The sequence below is a fragment of the Melanotaenia boesemani genome, chromosome 4 (genome assembly GCF_017639745.1).
Source record: "Melanotaenia boesemani isolate fMelBoe1 chromosome 4, fMelBoe1.pri, whole genome shotgun sequence".
Lineage (NCBI taxonomy): Eukaryota > Metazoa > Chordata > Actinopteri > Atheriniformes > Melanotaeniidae > Melanotaenia > Melanotaenia boesemani.
In genome coordinates this window covers 35,561,355-35,580,170 of record NC_055685.1, presented here as the reverse complement: position 1 = coordinate 35,580,170, position 18,816 = coordinate 35,561,355, and the positions used below count along the sequence as shown (strand labels likewise).

The window sequence follows — 18,816 nt, the reverse complement described above, 5'->3', positions numbered from 1 at the left end:
GTTTTATTTGAAGCTCAGCGATTTTATGTCTTTGAATAATAAAAACGAGTGAAGAATTTATTTAATTTGGTTCAATGCAAAGAACTGTGCTCAATCTAAATCCTCATTCCTTTATCTTTTGCTTCCAGGTTGTTAGACTTCAGTTGAATCTTTTCTAGTGGTCTTGAGCACAAGTTCTCCAGGTTTCATGAAGATCTTTTAAAGATTTCTTTGCAGCTTTTTCATTTGCACAGTTTCAGTCTAGTCCTTGTACATGACCATTTTCAGAAAAATATAGTTGTTGTTCTTTTGTTATTACGATTTAGGTGCTGGAGAAAGAATGCAAATCTCAGTCTTTGTGTTTTCTTCTGATTCCAAAGATCAACTCAGCCCATCATAGCATGCAGACTTTATGTCAGACAAATGAATTAAATACATTTTTAAATGAAACTTAAAAAACATTAACATGAACATGTTCTGAATATTGACACAAACATAAATCAGAATTTAATGACCAGCAGATAAAAATATTCCTACATCATTTATTAAAATAGACACTGATGTGTTCACTCTATTACAAATTTCACAGAAATTCAGAGACGAGGTGAGACTTTGTGCAGACTGAATGTTTAAGTCAGGCTGGTCAAGAAGAAGCAGAAGCAGCTGTAAAGCTGAATTATCGTAACATTTCTTATGAACCCAGATTTCATTTAGTTTGTATCTGTTATCTCAAACAGAATTCAATCTTTCTTTAATAAAATCAAACATTTGAACACTTTGATTAGGAATAAAATAAAATTAAACATTTGTTTGTGGGGCTTTAATTCTCTACAGCACATTGTAGAGCCCTGAAAAATGTCTTCAGAGGACAAAACACACATTTGTTATAAACAAATACTCAAAAACAAATACAGTGCAGAAAATATTTCCACTCACACCTCGAAGTATCACAGATACATACTCATGTTTACAAAAATGTTTCTTGTGAAGATTACTTAGACTATAAATATGTCAGGATTTAGTATTACGCCTCCTGATGTTCTGCTTCACCACAGATCCGGCTCCACCCAGACGATCTTCCTCTGCTCCTCCCAGATGACGGTGCGCAGGCTGGTCAGCAGGGAGGTCTGGTCACACCAGGAGTCCGGGGCCATGCTGCGATAGAGGCACGGCAGCTTGTCCAGCAGCGGCTCCTCGCTCCGCGAGCACGCCAGCAGCTGCTCCTCCGACTGGCCGTGGTGCTGCAGCTTAGACCTGGAAGCAACGGAGAAAGAAAGAAAAAATCCTTATAAAAAAGCCAAATTACTGATTCTCTCTGTGACACCAGTATCAGCGCATCAGAACAATGTTACAAGCTTAACTCTTTAAAGCTCAAATCAGGGAAAAATAAGGAGAAAAGTTCAGTTTTAATCTTAAATCTTTATTAGGCCCTTTAAAAAAATGTAAAAAAAAATTAACAAAAATATTATATTGTGTATTTACTGTTTATTACCTTTTGATATGTCAAAATAATTGTAGTGCATTAATTTAGCCACCAGGGGGCAGATCAGCTCGTGTAAAAAGGGTTTGGAGCAAAGTTTTTATATGAACATGATACAAAAGGTCTCAGAAATTGTACATATGGGATTAAAAGTAAGTGTCTGTAGTAGTTCGCAGAATGAAGCATTTAATGTGGACTGTGTGAAAGAGCTGAGCAGAAATATGTTATTCCAACTTTCAGCAACAGACCAAAGACAATGGAGCCGAAGAACAGTCAAGTTCCAGTAAACAATCCCCAGTTATTAAAAAGAAGAAGATGGAATAAATAAAAAGAATCATTGGGCTTAGCATGATTTACAATTTCCCCTATGGGATTAATAAAGTATTTTTTTCTTTTATCTTTTCTTTTCTTTTCTTTTCTTTAATGTAAAGCCTTTTTCTCTTAAAACATTCACCACATTTCTGTAACTTGGGTTACTTAATTTTACATATCTTTTACTGTAAGGTGACCTTGAGTGTCATGAAAAGGGCACAGAAATAAAATATAATAATAATAATAATAATAATAATAATAATATGTTTGTTCAACACACTTTGTTGTTGTAATATGTTCTTCAGAACTTAAAGCATCTTCTTCATGGGTTAACTTTTAGTTTATGACATGAAAAGGGAATAAAATATTCCCGGTTTTTTAGGCACCCTCCGACTGTAATTGCCACCCAGCTTTGAGAGGCACCAGATCAGACGGAATAATGAGTAAAACAAACTTTTTTTAACTGGTAATGTTTTATTAATGTGCTCTATACACTACCAGTCAAAAGTTTGGACCCACTTTTCCATTAAATCTGATGGGAAAATGTGTCCAAACTTTTGACTGGTAGCGTAAATAAATTGGATTGTGTTGTACCTGTGTGTAAAAATCGGGAACATGACATTTGTAAGAAAAGAAAAACTAATTTACCTCAGTTTTCGTGCACTACGTGCAGACTGACTGATGAAGATGATGATGGGGAAGATGTCGAAGCGGCGCAGCCGACGCACACAGTCCAGGCCCAACGGCAGCACGCAGTGGATCCCCTGGAACATGTGGAAGAGGAGATGTGGTTTACATTGATTTTCAAAACAGCATGATTCAAAAATAGCAGTCAAGTGATTTGAATGTTAAAGAATCATCTTTGATCAGATGAAGAACAAAATTTAACCACATAAGATCAAAGTAGGAATGTTTTATATGATTACTGTAAACGTCAGGATGCAGTTTAATGGTTAATTGTTCAATATATTTCACACACAACCATAAACAACCGGATTCACATATGACATATAGTAAAATGCATTTGACTTTTAATGTATGCACATTAGCCCCTTTTATTAGGTTCACCTTCTAGTACCGCGTTGGATACCATTTTTCCTTCAAAACTGTCATAATTCTCCAACAACCATATGATGTCCAAAGTCACTTAAATCTGTCTTCCTCATTCTGATGCTCAGTTTGAACATCAGAGGAATGGTCGACTTGACTAAATGCTTTGAGTTGTTGTCTATGATCTGATTAATTATTTGTGTTAACAAGCAATTGATTAGCTATACCTAATAAAGTGACCAGTATGTGCATGTGGATACAATGTAAAAAACGAACTTGTTGTAAAACACAGAATCTCAAATTTTCATGCATTTCTTCACAAATGTAAAACATAATCATGACTCTTATATTGTATTTCTGCATATAAAAAACTTTTATTGGTACAAAAGATAAATGCAGGAATAATAATTGGCATTAAAAGTTCTGACCTTCCTCATGACTTTCTCAACACTCTGCAGGGTGTAGCAGCAGTTTACCCCCGGCTCACACTCCTCCAGGATCTCGGACCTCTGAAGCCGGGCCGCATGCTCGCTGGAGCTCAACACCTCTGGGAGGACAGCAGGAAAAGAATGGGAAGACAGAAAAACATTAGGCTCACTTCATAATTTGGTGTATCGTCTGAAGCATGATTTATTTGATTTGCTTCTGTATATTCTGGGTTTTTTCCCTAAATGTTCTTTTCCTTTGTTGTTGTAATGATCAAACTTTCCCACAAAGGTCATTAAACTTTCATTTCATCTTATCATTGCAGGGAACACCAGCCCATATTTAGGATTTATAGCCTGCATGATTTTTATAACTGTTTACTCACAGAGTTTATTTCCTTCCTGGTTAACAGCAACAGGCAAAACCATATAATATTCAACACTGTGCAGACTGGATGTTTACTGAGCTACCAAAACACACTTCCATTACAGCATAAAACTGGAGATACAGGAAGATCACTTATCAGCGATCTCACCGATAAAATGTGATGTGTTAAGTCTATAAATGAATCAGGACGTATGTGCAAATGTGCACGAGTGTTTCTTACCGGGCTCGCAGAGCTGAAAGCCCTGCCAGTCTGCCAGCTTCTTGTCCAGGATGCGTCCCAGGACGGAGGGCAGCAGCAGGACCGGCCTGCAGATGGGTGGGTGGTGGGGGGTGACCAGCGTATAGGGCATGAGTGTGACACAACTTTTGGATGGAGATGCATCGCCTACAGTTGAAAGAGCAGAAATGCATGTTCACTTTTAAGAAACTGTTGATGCTACAGCAGATTAAAGAAGCAAAGCATTTGGCTTTTTCAGCTGCAGGTTTTTGTTCCTGGGTTAGGGTTACCTGACTCTGTGCTCTTGGGCTCTTCCTCCACGCTGACCCACATTGGGTTCTTTCCTTGTCGGCCCATGCTGACAATCCTTACCGCCTTCTCTTGAGTCACCTCAGGTCCGGCCTGGTAAAAGGGAGGAATACTCTAGATATGACTGAGCACATTGAAATTTTGGATCATACCACCCCAGGATTAATTTGAAAAGGATTTTTACCTTTTGACACTTCTTTGTTTCAAAGCTCATTTCTTCAATCGCTCGAATCAGAAGTCGCTGTGCCCTGTGACATCAGATGCTCGGTTAGTTCTGATTCAGCCTCCGTTACTGCAACGGCTCATGTCTCACCACTTGTTTTACGTCAATGCACCAACCTGTAATAGTTGGGTACAGTTCCACTCTGCAGGTCCAGCAGCTGGCAGGGGTGAACTTGGCTGGCATGCCACAGGTCTTCAGTGCCGGCAGGTCGCGTGTTTGTGACATGCAGGATGTCGTTGCAGGTCACAGCCAAGGTTCCACCAGGACCAGCTGGGAGGGATAAATTCACCCGGACATAGAAGGAGTCTCCAGAGGACATGTCGTTGCTCTGCAGCTGCTGCAGCAGCGTCTCGTAGTCTGAACGGGCAGAAAAAGACACTGAATCCATTGCAGCACCTCTGTGCACACACACAGCTGATAATGTGCAGTTGTTTTACATCATAACCACGCTTCTCATCATGTTAGCTCAACCTTGCTTATCAGATCCTACACTTTACAACCTGCATCTTTCTGTATGCTGTCAAATTTACAAAGATGCTTTTACCAGCATCATGTCCTTCATGACAGGCAGACATTCAGCTAGTCAGTTTAGTTTGTTGTACTATCAAAACCAACAGCTCTACACAAAAGAAAACTGAGAATGTGTGTGAATAGTAAAATGGAGAGGAGGTCATTGTAACTAAAAACGTACTGACATTTATTCCTATATTCACTCCTTGCAAACAGTTTCCCGAAATATCCTTAAAAAAGCCTGGGAAGAGGAATTGGTTGAATGGTTGACTGCTGAAATTAGGCAGAAAGCCATTTTCAACATACACAAATTATCAGTTTCCACAAGACACGAACTTAATCAAAGTAAAACTTCACACTGTGAAAAGAAAGTTGTGAGTCCAGCCTGTGATAGATGTGGCCAATCATCAGCAGGGCATGTGCATATGTTTTAGTTTAGTCCTGCTTTTTGTTCCTACTGGGAGGAACTGACAAGGATCACCAGGAGATGGAGATTATTTATCCCCAAGAGAAAATTATTTTGTATAAAATGATGGCTCAGTCTTGATTTCTCTTGTTCTTATTCAGCTTGTCTGATCTTACACACTTAGGCTGTTTTATTTAATTTACTTGATAAATTTTTACTGAACAGTAAACATTTTCTGGCCACACCCAGCGACACCTTAAGCCTCACTGAAAATAATCTGATGCTGATATTTCATGGACTGTAAAGAACCTGAATAACCTGAATGTCTAGTTAGACTTTTTCTTCAAGAATGCACCTGTACAGCAGCATTCTTCATGCATGAGGTGCATAAAGTACAGAACGTCTTTGCACATGCTAGGATGCTAAAAGACTCTACTAAGCAAAACACAGTTCAAACTTCAAGCAATCATATAGGAATGTAAGAAAAACATGAGAACAGATTAGAGCTTCTGCTAATTTCTCCACTTCAAGCAAACCACACAAGCTAGTGTCACATGAAAGCAGAAACTTTGCTGATTACAAATATGTCTGACTAGCACCAGAGTAGCAAACAAAAACTACAAACACAAAACATTGTTTTTATATTTTTTTCTGTTTTATGGTGAAAAGTTTTCTTCCACCTCATAAAATACTCTGCTTATCTGTTCTCTTATGACTGTCTGTGTTTGATATGAATAATGAAAGTCCTGCTGTTTTCCATGGAAATGAAGGGGGTTTTATAGAGAAGTATTCACTCTTCCTGTCATAGATGGCTTCCAGAGATATTTACCAGTGTAACATCTCTATTACAACATTTGTAAAACTGCTCAGGTTGTCTCTTGCTCAGTTCCTCATCAGACCTTACTCTTTCATTACTCATTTTTATTACTTTGCTCTTATACCTTTGTTATACATGATTTTAATCATATTGTTTTATTTAATTAACTAATACATTTGTATTGTTATATTAACTTTTAGCTGTTACGATGATTGTTTTAGACTATAGTAATGTTTAATTGCACTTTTAAAACTTTTTCTTTCATATGAATCACTTTGAGCTGCAGTTGTGATGGAAAGGTGCTAGTTTACTAATTCCTGGGACTACTTTACTTATTCCTAGATGGATTGGGATGCTATTGGAGTGCTATCCTCTGGTTATAATAAAAGGAATGTGGTTTTCTTTTAGAAGGAGGAAACCATTTACATTTTATACTGTGTTCCAGGTGAATTTACTCTGACAAAGTAACACATATCCTCACTTTTACATGCCTGTAGTAAATCTCACTCGTCTCAGCTTTCTTTTGAGACTAAAATTATACATACAGCCCTTGTAGTTGTGAAGATACACTTAATTTATTTTGAGTATGTCATTTCAGACAGAAGGCAGAAAAAGTAGGCCTCATGATAAATAACTGTGTTTTACTGGCAACAGTGACAGCAAAAGCCATGTTTGTTTTCTTTTTATTACCCAGACTCTGTGACTTTTACAAGGTGCTGGTAATGACAGGAGGATATTTTCATGTTTTTAGACTTGAGAGAGAATCCTTCATCAGAGATTAAATCACTATGTGAAGCAAAACAAAGACAGTCTCAGATATGCAGCATATTGTTGTCATTTCCTCGTGTAATACAGCAAAAGAGCAGTTGCCTCACATGGCAGGTGGTGGTGATTCCTCTGATCTTGAATAACAGTCTGCTTCCTGAGGATTTCATATCAGCTGGAACCATAAACTTTTTGTTTTGTTGAAGGAGTCATCTAGCTATGAACCCCCCCCCCCCAAAAAAAAAAAAAACCTCAAGTTAAAGGGCTGAATGATCCAGGCCAAAAAGGGGCACCTCAACCTTGACCTCTAAGACTGTTAAGATGTATTTATTTTGATTTAGTGCATACTGCAGGGTTTCTCACTGTCCCTTTTATCCAAATTCACTTTAGATAAGCATCTGCTAAGTGAGTCATTGTTGGCGTACCGGTTTGTCTGGGCCGGAGGGAGAGGTGACAGAAACCTGTAACTTGGCTGAGAGCCCATGTGGCTTCCTCCAAGGTGGAGTCCTCCAGCACCATCTTCAGGGCTCTCTGGTGCTGTTGGTACTTCACCTGCAGAACAGCAACATGAAGAGAAACACCTTCACAATGAGGAACACAACACACAGTAATAACTGCTTTCACACACCTACACCAACCTCCACAATCTGCGCTCCGGGGCTTATGCCGACGGTGTGAGCGGCGCTGCCTTCGGTCACCTGGTGCACAAACACTCCAGTCTTGTTGCCCCCGACGACTGTCAGCTGGCTGAGCAGTGCCTCGCCACTGAAGGAGATGCTGAGAATGCGGCCATTTACACGAATGGCTTTTGGGCGAGATCGTACCAAAAACAGGGGGGGCGGGGTTTTCAGGAGGCTGAAACACCAGAGGAGACGAGAAAAGGATTGAAATGTTTCAGTAAACATTTGAATTATTATAAAGTCCATCATTTTATGACTTTCATTAAAAACAGAGGAGAATGGGCAGAGTGGTGAGAGATGATACAGACAGAAATTTATTTGTTTCAATCAAGGGATGCAGAAAAGCATCTCTGAACACACAACACGGCTGCTGGTGGTGTAGGAAGTATGCAATATAGACCTAATGAAGTATTGTATAATCTCAGGTACATTTTCTCTATTTCATGTATTGATGGAGCATGCTGATTTTGCAGAAACTATACATTGTTGTATATGATGTACAGTGATATTAGAAAGAAGTTATTTTTGACTGAACGCAGAGTTGAATTGATGGAGTATTTCTTTAGAAGTGAGAAGTAACTCTTTTTAAATCAGGCTTCATTTCAAAGCCAGAACTTTATTATTTTCCAGTGTGTTGAATTATTAAAAACGCATCCTGCTCTTCGACAGTATCTTTTATATATTGTACTGGAAATAACTGGCTACATGCTATGTGTAGAGTGCTTGAGCAAACAGTATTAATGATAGAAATTTGCTAAAACTGCTACAGCACGATAAGGAAGTGTTATGTTTCAACAACAGCATGACTCTCTCACATTCTGCTGACTGAATCTGGCCTTACCCCCAGATTCAGCCCCAACCTTGTTTCAAACTGCAGGATAATGAGCCCATAATGATGACCATAAAGTGTCAAGATAAGAGCCACCTTGAAGCCCTATACAGGAAGTTATAAACGTCTGTTAACCAGAGCTACTGCACTGTCTGTACTAACTAGCTGTGTGTGTTTTGCTCTCTTTGAGCACGGGAATAAAAATTGCTTAAGTAAATTTTTTCATCTGGACCTGATTTATTTTTCCACTACAGTAATTCTCTTAAATCTCTCAGTGTGTTTGGCAGTACTGCTGTCTCTTTAATTTCCTCCATTCCTCTTTACTAACTTGTACATGATGACAACTCACTGTGTATGACAAATGAATACAGACAGGCATTTTCAATACAAAAATACCTGGTAATGTAAAACTCTGCTTCTATTTACAATGGTGCAGTGGGTGTTCTTACCCATCAGAGCTGAAGCCACGTGAAGAACAAAGCTTGGTCGTCTGTTTGTCTTCAGCCTCCACTAAACAAAAGAGAGGCTGTGTGATGATTTGGCATCAGGCTTGATTACAGGGAAATAATACCCCAGAGTTTTCAACAATAGGTGATGAAAATCACACCAAACAACAGCAAAACACCAAACGCTGCACAGAAATAAAAACAGAAAGAAGCTTTTATTTTCTCTACATACCATCAGGAAGGAGCACAAAGTCGTCCAGTAGAGAATCCGTCTCTGCTGTTTCTAAACTATAAAAGGAAAGAAGAACAACATGAACACTGCAGGGAGATTGTTTTCAAAGTTTTTTGCAGAGCTAACTGTTGTACTTTCATAAGGAAGTGAAATGAGATCCCACTACCACAAACTGGTTGGATGAGTGGATGAGATTACAGTCTTCTGATGACGAGGCTGAATTTTCTGTCAACACTTTAAACGTGGAGGCACAAATGCTCAAAAACCAATTAACTAAAGTTTTTAGGAAAAACCTTTGAGGATTAATCATTAATTAATTAATTAATGTTATTTAGATGGGATATGTCTGGATCAACGTTTATGATTTACTCTTCATCATACTCAGACATGCTCTCTGTCGTATTCCTGTAAATCAATAATCCACCTGAAACTCCCCTTACGACAGCAGAGAGGAATTAAGCTTGGTGGGGGATGGAAAACATGAACACGGGTTTTTCAAGAGGGACTAATGTGTTCTACATTTAGAAGGCTTTGAAACACGCTGTAGATAAATGAGGAAACACACCTGCTGTCTGCGTATAAAACTTCCTCCCTTCGGCGTAGAGACTCTGGACTGGGTGGCTGCACATTTCTGGATCGGATGCTGCTTGCCACAGTTTCTTCATACTGCGCATACAAACCATCCAAAATAAATTTAGATGTTCTTACTGGACAGCCAGAAATAAAAAATGTTTAAATTATAACAAAGTAATGGGAACTGCTGTGTTATTGATAGTTTTTGGAGGGTTTCAGATAATATTTAATGGAGAAATCGGGTAGATTTTGTCTTAACGTGTCAGAAACGGATGCATCTCGTCTCCCACAGTCACTCGCCTCTGAACTACAGGAACGAAATGAAACTGGATTAAGTGCATCCATGCGGCAAAGTCTGCGTCTGGTTGTGAGGGGGAACTCCTTACAGCTGGACGTCAGGTTCTCCCAGCTGACCTCCTTCTCCTTGGACACGAACACAAAACAAGACATTAACTATATTTTCCCCTGCATGAGCTGTGTTTATGCTGATATGTGTGTTAGAAAACGTACATCAGAGCTCTGTCGCTGTTCTCTGGGGCTGCGTTTGGCCTGAATGCTGAACACCTTCTCCTGGAGCTCCACCAGCTGACTCCTCAGGGTGTCCTTCTCAGCCAGGATGCGGGCGATCGTGGCCTGGGCCTCGTCTCGGGACACGTATGCCTTCAAGTTCAGAGAAAATTCATATTTATCTACAACATGAGATGACACACACTGACAGACTGGCAGACACACCTTGATTCTTAAAATGCAAACAGTCAGGTCAGACTCATGAGTCATGTAGAAAATGCAACAGTTTGACAATCGAAGGCAGAACTCGTCTTGCACCACCTGCAACTTGAAATGTGTGCATATCTGAGTGTGACAACTTTTGAATGAGACATATCAGTGAAGGCACAAGCTGCCATCAAGGCGTGTGGAAAATAAGGATGCTGCCAAAGCCGCGTCTGCGGAAATAAAAAATACTTTCTGTGTTTCAACACACTCTTGTGAACAATTGAGCAATAGATAATGGAAACTTGGAACAGAAAAGATTTCCAGCCATGCATCTAAGATTGTTAGTCTGACACAGGCAATATATACATATAATATAAGCAGTCACGTAAAATAAAAGCACACCCTGTTTCCATCCAGAGGTTTTACATCTCAGGACATATCAGGTCATAAAATCCTCAGTTAAACAACATCACAGAACGTAAACCACTGCCGCAGAATCGGTGTGTGAAAAACTAATTCCACACTATCATACAACAGCTTATAGAACAACCTTCAGCAACAATAACACTAAGCAACTGTTTTCTGTATGAAATTATCAGTGTTTCTGGTTGTTGTGGAGGAATTTTGATCCTCTCATCTTTATGTTGCTTCAGTTAGTTGAGGGTTGCAGCTACCACGGCATTTCACTCAGGTTGAGGTCATGTCAGCACCTTGATTCGTTTCTTTTTCAGCCAGTCTGTTTTAAATCTGCAGCTCTGTTTGGGATCATCGTCCTGTTACACGAGACAGTTTCAGCCAAGGTTTAGTCATCTAACAGATGGCTTCACATTAGACACCCGAATACTTTGGTATACAGAGGAGTTCATGGTCCACTCAATGAATGCAAGGTGTCCAGGTCCTGTGGCAGCAACACAAGGCCAAATAACCAGCCCTGTTGTTATGTTGTTTTTAGAGAGAAAAGGCTTTCTCCTGCAACCCCTCCAAACAAGCTATACTTGTTTAGTTTTTTTCTAATTGTACTGTCATGAACTCTAACATTTACTATGTCTGAGGCCTGTGGATTGTGAGATGCGGTTGTTGTGTTTTTGCATTTTCTCTGAGCATTGCATAGTCAGACCTTTGGCTGATCTTGTAGACATGTACTCTCTTGGGAAGATTTTCCTGAATGTTTTACACTTGAGAAAATTTTACTGTAGAATGGTGGACTCCAAATAGTTTGGAAATGGACTTTCTGCAAAGTCGAGGTCCTAGAGTTGTTCCTTCAGACTCCACTGGATGCTGATCTTTTTATTGTGGGTTTTTTGTTTCATGAGCCAGTTGATGAATAGCAGAAAGCGGAGCGGGCAGAACAGGCAGCCTTGTTTCTCGTCAGGGCGCATGCCAATCTTAACATCTCACTCAATACCAGGCTCAAAATCTTTAACACCAATGTTAAGATAGTGATGCTGTACCTATCTGAAACGTGGGGGATCACCAATCGCATCCCCAATAAACTGCCATCTTTATAAACCACTGCCTGAGATGCATCCTCAGCATCTGGCTAAACAAAATTAACAACATTGCCCCATGGGAATGCACCAAACAAGAGGCAGTGGAGATACAGATGGATTGGTCACACACTGAGAAGAAAGAAAAAAGCAATAACCAAGCAGGGTCTAACATGGAACCCACAGGGAAAACGAGGCAGAGAAAGGCTCAAAAACACATGAAGGAAGAACACAGAGCAAGAAGTAAAGAAAATGGGACGTTGAAACAGCTGGAGAAGATGGCTCAATATACAAGAGGCTGGAAACAATTCATCAGTGGCCCAAACAGAATACAAGGCCCAAGTAAATCTCTAAGTGATGTTGGGGGAAATGTGGTCTTTTTACTCTAATAAACAATATTCAGTTTTTAAATCTTCTTTTTCCGCAGATCTGAGTTTATCCATGTGTGCCCCATGAAAGAAATAAAACCCTACACACACAACATGGAAGATGAGAGGAAAGCCAACTTGTAGATGAGAGACATTATTTGACTGCTTTGTTTTTCAGCAGGAAAAATGAAGAACTTGTGCAGAATCAGTGACAGATAAGAGTTTCTGGAAGTTCCTGACCTGGTCTCTTTCTGTCTGCAGCTCTCTGATCTGGTTCTGGATCATGGTGCTCTTCTGCTGGTGCATTTTGCAGTCCAGTGTCAGCTGCTGCACCTGAAGGCTGAGGCACTCATTCTGATCCACGAGCTGACAAAAACACACTCATTACTCCTGCTTTGGGACTTCAACACAGAGTTAGGAGACTTCAGCTTCATATTTTCTGTTTAGTTGTGGTAAATAAATCATCTCAATGCATGATATTACTGAAACAAAAAGCTTTAGTTAGATGATTCTCTTGAGTAGTAATAGGATTTTTAAAAGGGGCCTTTTCCACTTTAAAAAATAAATACACACACATACCTCTTGTTTGTCTATGAGCAGCTTTTCATTCTCTTCCCTGGAACACTTGAGCTGCTCTGCAAGCTCCACCTGACTGTCTATGGCCTCTGCCAGATCCTGAGCCAGGATGTCCCGACAAGCCTGATGGGATGGTAAATCAGACAAAAACATGAAGACACAAGCATACATAATCAGCCTCTTTTCATTTTGTACATTAGTAATTCTTCTCACCGGGTCCAGTTTTTCTGCCTTGGCTAGCTGGCTGCGCAGGCTTCTGACTTCTTCTTGCAGGTGTGGGGTTTCCGGGGCAGAAACACATCTGAGCGAGCGCTGCTTTTGGAAGCCATTTTCCAGCTGAATACTCTGGAGCTCAGTCTGCAGCTGGTACACCTGCCAACACAAGACACATGATGCCGATAGGGCTTTGTGGATTCTGCTCAAAAACAGTTCTATTAACATTAGAGAAGAAATTCACACATGACTTGAACTTGAACTCTTCTTCTGTCCTCTCACTAATTGTTTGACTTCACAAGTCACCAGTCAGGAAGAGTCCTGACATGATAAAATAATACAAATAACACATCCACAAAGCTGTGCACCTTGTGACAAACTGGTTGAAAAGAGGAACAAGCTGTACACAGCCTTCATTATTTTCAGCAGAAGCAATCTAATAAATGCAATTTGTAAAGACATTTAATTTGAACATGCATGAGCTCAGTATGAACATAAAGGTTTTATGGAGAAAGAAAAGTAAATAATAAGATTGATGATATTACAGCAGGAATCCAGCTGTTCCAGTATCTCATCATTAAGATCTGATTTCTGCCATCCACAGCATCCTCTCATATATCATACCAACATCTCAGATTACAGTCAGCATGTGAGCTGAGTTTGGGGTAATGTTGTTGCCAATTAAGGTATTTTTTTGTTCTGTTTGTTTGAGTTTAACCTTTAAGTTTAGTTGTATTAGGTACTTCTGAGCAGATCATTTTCTTACCTGCTGCTCTCAGGTTAGAAAATCAGAAATGAATGCCGACTGAGAGCTGAGCTTAGTGATACAAATTCCTAAAAGTAGACTGACACCCCGTGACTGCAAATTCTCGCAGACATATAGTGTAAACTGTCCTTTTCCTGGAAAAAAACCTCAGACACCCAAGTGTAAGTAAACACAACAGGTAAAGTACTTCTAAACGCTGTTCTACATTAGCACTACCATGTTCTATCTTTATTATAGTACAACATTCATATAGCATCATATTTCCAAAAGCCTATGACTCTGTCTGTCCAAACTGTTTACATTTTATAAAAAGGTTTAAAAAGTGTTTCAAATGTGGTGCAACAGCAATTAAATTCATACAATACAGGAACATCCTGAGTAAACAGTTGTTTATAAAATAATAATAATAATAATAATAATAATCATTGTATATATATATATATATATATATATATATATATATATATGTATATATATATATATATATATATATATATACATGGTCTGGGTGAATACTTGATTATGGAGGGTGTCCATTAAAAAGAGATAATGGACACCTATAAAAGAAGTTCCTGTCAAATAGCCTTATTGTTGTAAATTATTAAAAGTGACTAAATGCTAGTTGGTAACCGTGGCAACAGAAACTCCGACACCGGGCTGGAGACACACCAGATCATGTCTGTGACGGTGCATCACTATGAAAGCAGGTGCAGGCTTATTGGGCTCCGTCAGACCAGGAGAGACGAGAATGGAGCAACATTTTGTCGTCCCACAACGTCCCAATCAGCAGTGGTCAGGGTCCACAAACGTTAAATCTCCGTACTTCAAACGCTACTATGCACATGCCAGTATCTTTATGAAATGTCACGATCAACAGCAATGTTGCATTTAATTTTAAATAGGTCATCGCCTATCTTTCTGTCTCGATTACCTTACTTACATACTTGATGCAGAGTGAATGGTGGATAATATTTCTTGCAATAAAAACAATTTAGGAAACTATCTGCGGACTTTCACTGTTTGATACAAAGTGTTGCATCATCTTCTGGACACACACAAGCTGTAAGGGCTGCACCCGCCCTCTGAGATGATCTTTGTGTCACGTAACATAACGTTAAGCAATCATTTCCCTTCCCTCCACTGATCAGGGAAGGGAAGGTCCGACAGAGCTGCGGCCGACCGAGCTGCAGGTTCCGTGTCAGAGTCGGTTACCTTGACAACGCGTCACAACAAACTAGTCCACTCAGGCACTTCTGGCAAATAACTTAGGATTTTAATGGCAAAAAACAACATTAAAGTAATAATAATTGATTTAATTTTTTTTTTTCGTAAGTGACCATGGTATAAGCGAGATAATGCCCTTCGAGGGGTCCATTATTATCAATTCATGGGCTTTGCGTGTGACGGTTCACGCCTCTGCGTCGTCCATTAATTTATGATAATGGACACCTCATCGGGCGTTATCCCTTATTTGTGAGGTCACAAAAGAAAAGATCTCATACTCACCCGTTTCAGCGCACATTCGCTAAAAAGTAGAGGAAGCAAGTGAGAGACGAGACAGAATTTTCTCATTTTGGGGCCTCATACACAGGCTATGATGACACATATGACCGTTAGAAAACCTTTAGAAAATGAATTTTGCATAATATGGGACCATTAAGAAAAGGCTTTTTTTTTTTTTTTTTTAACTCATACTTAAATGAGGAAAAAAAAACAGACTGCAGCTTATTGCTTTTAATTAAAATACTATGACTTTTGAGTTTTGAGACTATTTGCTTTCTCTGAAGTTGCTAGCTTGGCTGCAACAGCCTGACAGCTCTGACTGCTGTCTGCAGCATGTTCAGCAATGACTGCTCATACATGCAGAGATGAGATCCTGCATATTTTCCTAAACATTTTCTGTTTATTCGGTCAAATTTAACAGACTTTGTACAAAGTCATTCTACTAAAATTTTACCTGAAAGATTATTGGAGTGATGTCCTAATGTAAGCTGCAAGTCTTGAGCAATTGAGTCAAAGGCAGGATTTTACTGTTTTCTTAGACTATCACCACTGTGCATCTTTCATGATGGATGTCAGCTTTTTAAAGACAAAAACATGAGTTTAATGTACATTTTTTTTGTGTGTGTTTCTTAAAATACAAAACTTCATCACTAACCTGCAGGTTTAGGTCGTGGAGCCGCTGGTTCATAGCCGATTTCTCCTCGATGGAAGCTGTGTAGCGTATGTACATGTCACACTTCTCATCCTTCAGCTTGGTGACCTCACGCTGCAAAGAACAGAGGTGTCTCTGCATGCGCTCGTTGTCAGACTGAAGGCATCTTGACTTCTCTTCCTGCTCCACTATCTGTCCCAGCTCTGACTCCAGGGAGGCGCAGCGTGCACTCATTCTTCCAGCCTCACTGCGAGCCTCCTGCAGCTCCTTCTGCATCCCCGTAACTGCTCTGATGAGATACTCAGTAAGCTCTGAGTACTTAATCAGGCCTGTGAAGAGAGCAATATGTTTCAGAAGCGCTGCAAAAGAGATTAAAATATCCCCTGAAAATGCAGAAAGACTTCAGGTCACTGACCACTGAATCTTGAGGGCTCTGTGCTGGGCTTGCTTCCAGTAACTTGGGTGTAGAGGGTGGGGTAATGGATCATCAGGCTCTCCAGCAATGCTATAGCTCCATTCTTTCCTTGGGTCCTCAGGAGATCCAACATGTAACCTAAAAACAGTGTTATCAGGCTACATGTTAAATCACTTTTCACACCAACTATGAACTTTGAGCCATGAAAATATTATCTAAAGAAGCATTTGCTTAATGAATGTGTAGATAAAGGTCTCATGCTTCCTCTTGTTTTTACAAATAAATTAGTTTATATTGTTGTCCTATGGTGGAATTTCCTCTTTTGTCTTGGCAATGCACACAGTAGTCAGTGAAAACAAAAACAGTAGAGGACAACACACACAAACACATTAAATGACTCCTCTATTATTATTTATTTCTTTTTATTTAATTCTTTAAAGTTAAAAATCAAAGTCAGCTGTGTGGCTTACTGGTTCTCATGGATCGGTTGGTGAGGTTGTGGCAAGAGAGAATCTCGTCCTCGTCCATCTCTGTGAGAACCCTGGCCTGCCTTAGGTACGGGATCAAGATGCATGGCCGTACCCCTAAAGAGATCCTGTGACGGTTGTCGTTAATCAGCTCCCACATTTCCTCCTCGCCCATCTCCTTCAGGTCGGGACCCTCGGGAACACACTCCCCCGCCATCCTGAGTGTGTTTGAAGGGTAATACCTGCTGGTGAAACAACGAACACAGCTGGAGCTGATGGCGCAAACACACACAGACACACTCACACCATAGCAAATCAGCAGACTGAGTGGAGGAGGTAGAGAAAGGACTATTAGAGAAAGACAAGCGCTTTCCACGCCCTGTCGGATTTTATTGAAAAGCATGTGCCTGTGTTTGTGCTGCATGTGGGCGTGTAAAAAAACCTGTTCGACAAGACCTGTTTGGTACAGCGTTGTTGACACAAACACACACACACACACACTCATAAACCATCAGTCAAGCCAGCCACACTTACTGTACGTCTCTTTCATTCACACTTTGTGACTCGTTTGCTTGTTTGCTCTGAAAAGCAAATTCAGAATCAGCCATAATAAACCTCAGCTCTGATTTATTCAGGAGTAAACTGGACTTGTTTGTAGAAAAATGACAGCTGCCTGTGGAATAATTAAACAAAGTCTCTGGTGAACACAGAAACAACAGACTACATGTACGTTAAGCTTAATAATTTCTAATCACAGCAGAGCAAACATACATACCACACCACAGACGGGAGCAAACACGGAGCAAACACGGAGCCATGAAGTGCAAAGTCCTCTTTTCCAGAAGGAAATAATGTTCTGCATAAAGAGTCTGGTATGGAAGGTCAAACAGGTTTCTAACCTATGGCTTTTACATGTGGATTTAAGATTTGCTGTTTCATAAAGGGTTTGTGTAAACAAAAGGAAGCCATGGCAGCCTACTGTAAATTATATACAGGTGTAAAAACTTTAATTAGTAAGCTTAGCAGATGTAGGAAGCAGTTTGAATCTATTTAGAATAGAAATATTACAGATTTTAAGCTGTAACAATCAATCATGGTCCAAGCAATGACAACATAGGCTCAGACAGAAAACTATTTCCAATTTAGTTTGTATGTTGGTCCTATCTACATGTATTCAAAATATACAATTATGTGGTACCAGTCTTCTCTGCACAACCTGAGTTCACTGCAAAGGGTTTCAGAGTTAATCATTACAAAGTTAATAAACAAAACAAAACAATAACAAAACAAAACAAAAAAAAACAAAAAAAAAATCATATTTCTGTCTTGTGATATTGTTCCAGTATTCTGTAACTTATCCACCTTCCATTTGCTCATATCCGTCATATCACTTTACACAGATAAGGTTGCTGAATGTGAAGAATTTTCCCACTGAACAAACAATGAGGAAATAGTAGAGTTAAATAGTAGAGTTATAACAGAGTTACCGAGAAAGCTGGTAGAACATTAAAATTATATTGAAAAACGTTCATTCTCCACATATCTGCCTCCAGTAGAGCTGATATGACCCCATCAAGTCGTCCAATAGAAAACAGTTACTATAATTAAAACATGCTTCATAAACATAATAACCTCCTTGGTGGACTTTGACCTCACAGTGCACATGCCGGCTGGTTTGTTTGTTTGAGTGACACAACTCGCATCAGATTCTGGAACAAGGGTTGTGTTTTTATATTTTCATGTCCAAAAAAAAAAAAAAAAAAAATAAAATAAAAAAAATATAAAAGAAATTTAGGACACTGATAATCATAAAAAGAAGCCCAGTGAAGAATAGAAGTGACAACGCCTCTGATGGCGTCATAGGCCCTGGAGCTAAGCTCATGTAAACATTACCTGTTTTGTGAAAAACACTGGTGTGCACACCAACAAGTGTTTTGATCAGGTTCAACATTGGTGCAGCATATCGTCCCGTGATGCCTGACACCATGTCTGATACTTTGACATTTTTACCCCC

General features: G+C 39.6%; 1 protein-coding gene across 1 annotated transcript; it reads right to left on the bottom strand.

Moving 5' to 3' along the window:
• Positions 1-378: 378 nt before the first annotated feature.
• Positions 379-18,380, bottom strand: card14 (caspase recruitment domain family, member 14). Its single transcript, XM_041983197.1, has 20 exons — positions 16,806-18,380; positions 16,336-16,473; positions 15,924-16,249; positions 13,000-13,158; positions 12,790-12,909; positions 12,451-12,576; positions 10,152-10,301; positions 9,942-10,064; positions 9,634-9,734; positions 9,069-9,124; positions 8,840-8,900; positions 7,520-7,736; positions 7,307-7,433; positions 4,500-4,740; positions 4,345-4,408; positions 4,142-4,253; positions 3,855-4,019; positions 3,250-3,368; positions 2,420-2,535; positions 379-1,233 (listed from the first exon to the last, which is right to left on the bottom strand). The coding sequence occupies exons 1-20, from the start codon at positions 17,305-17,307 to the stop codon at positions 1,026-1,028; spliced, it is 3,231 nt and encodes a 1,076-aa protein (XP_041839131.1). The 5' UTR covers positions 17,308-18,380; the 3' UTR covers positions 379-1,025.
• Between the last annotated feature and the right edge of the window lie 436 nt (positions 18,381-18,816).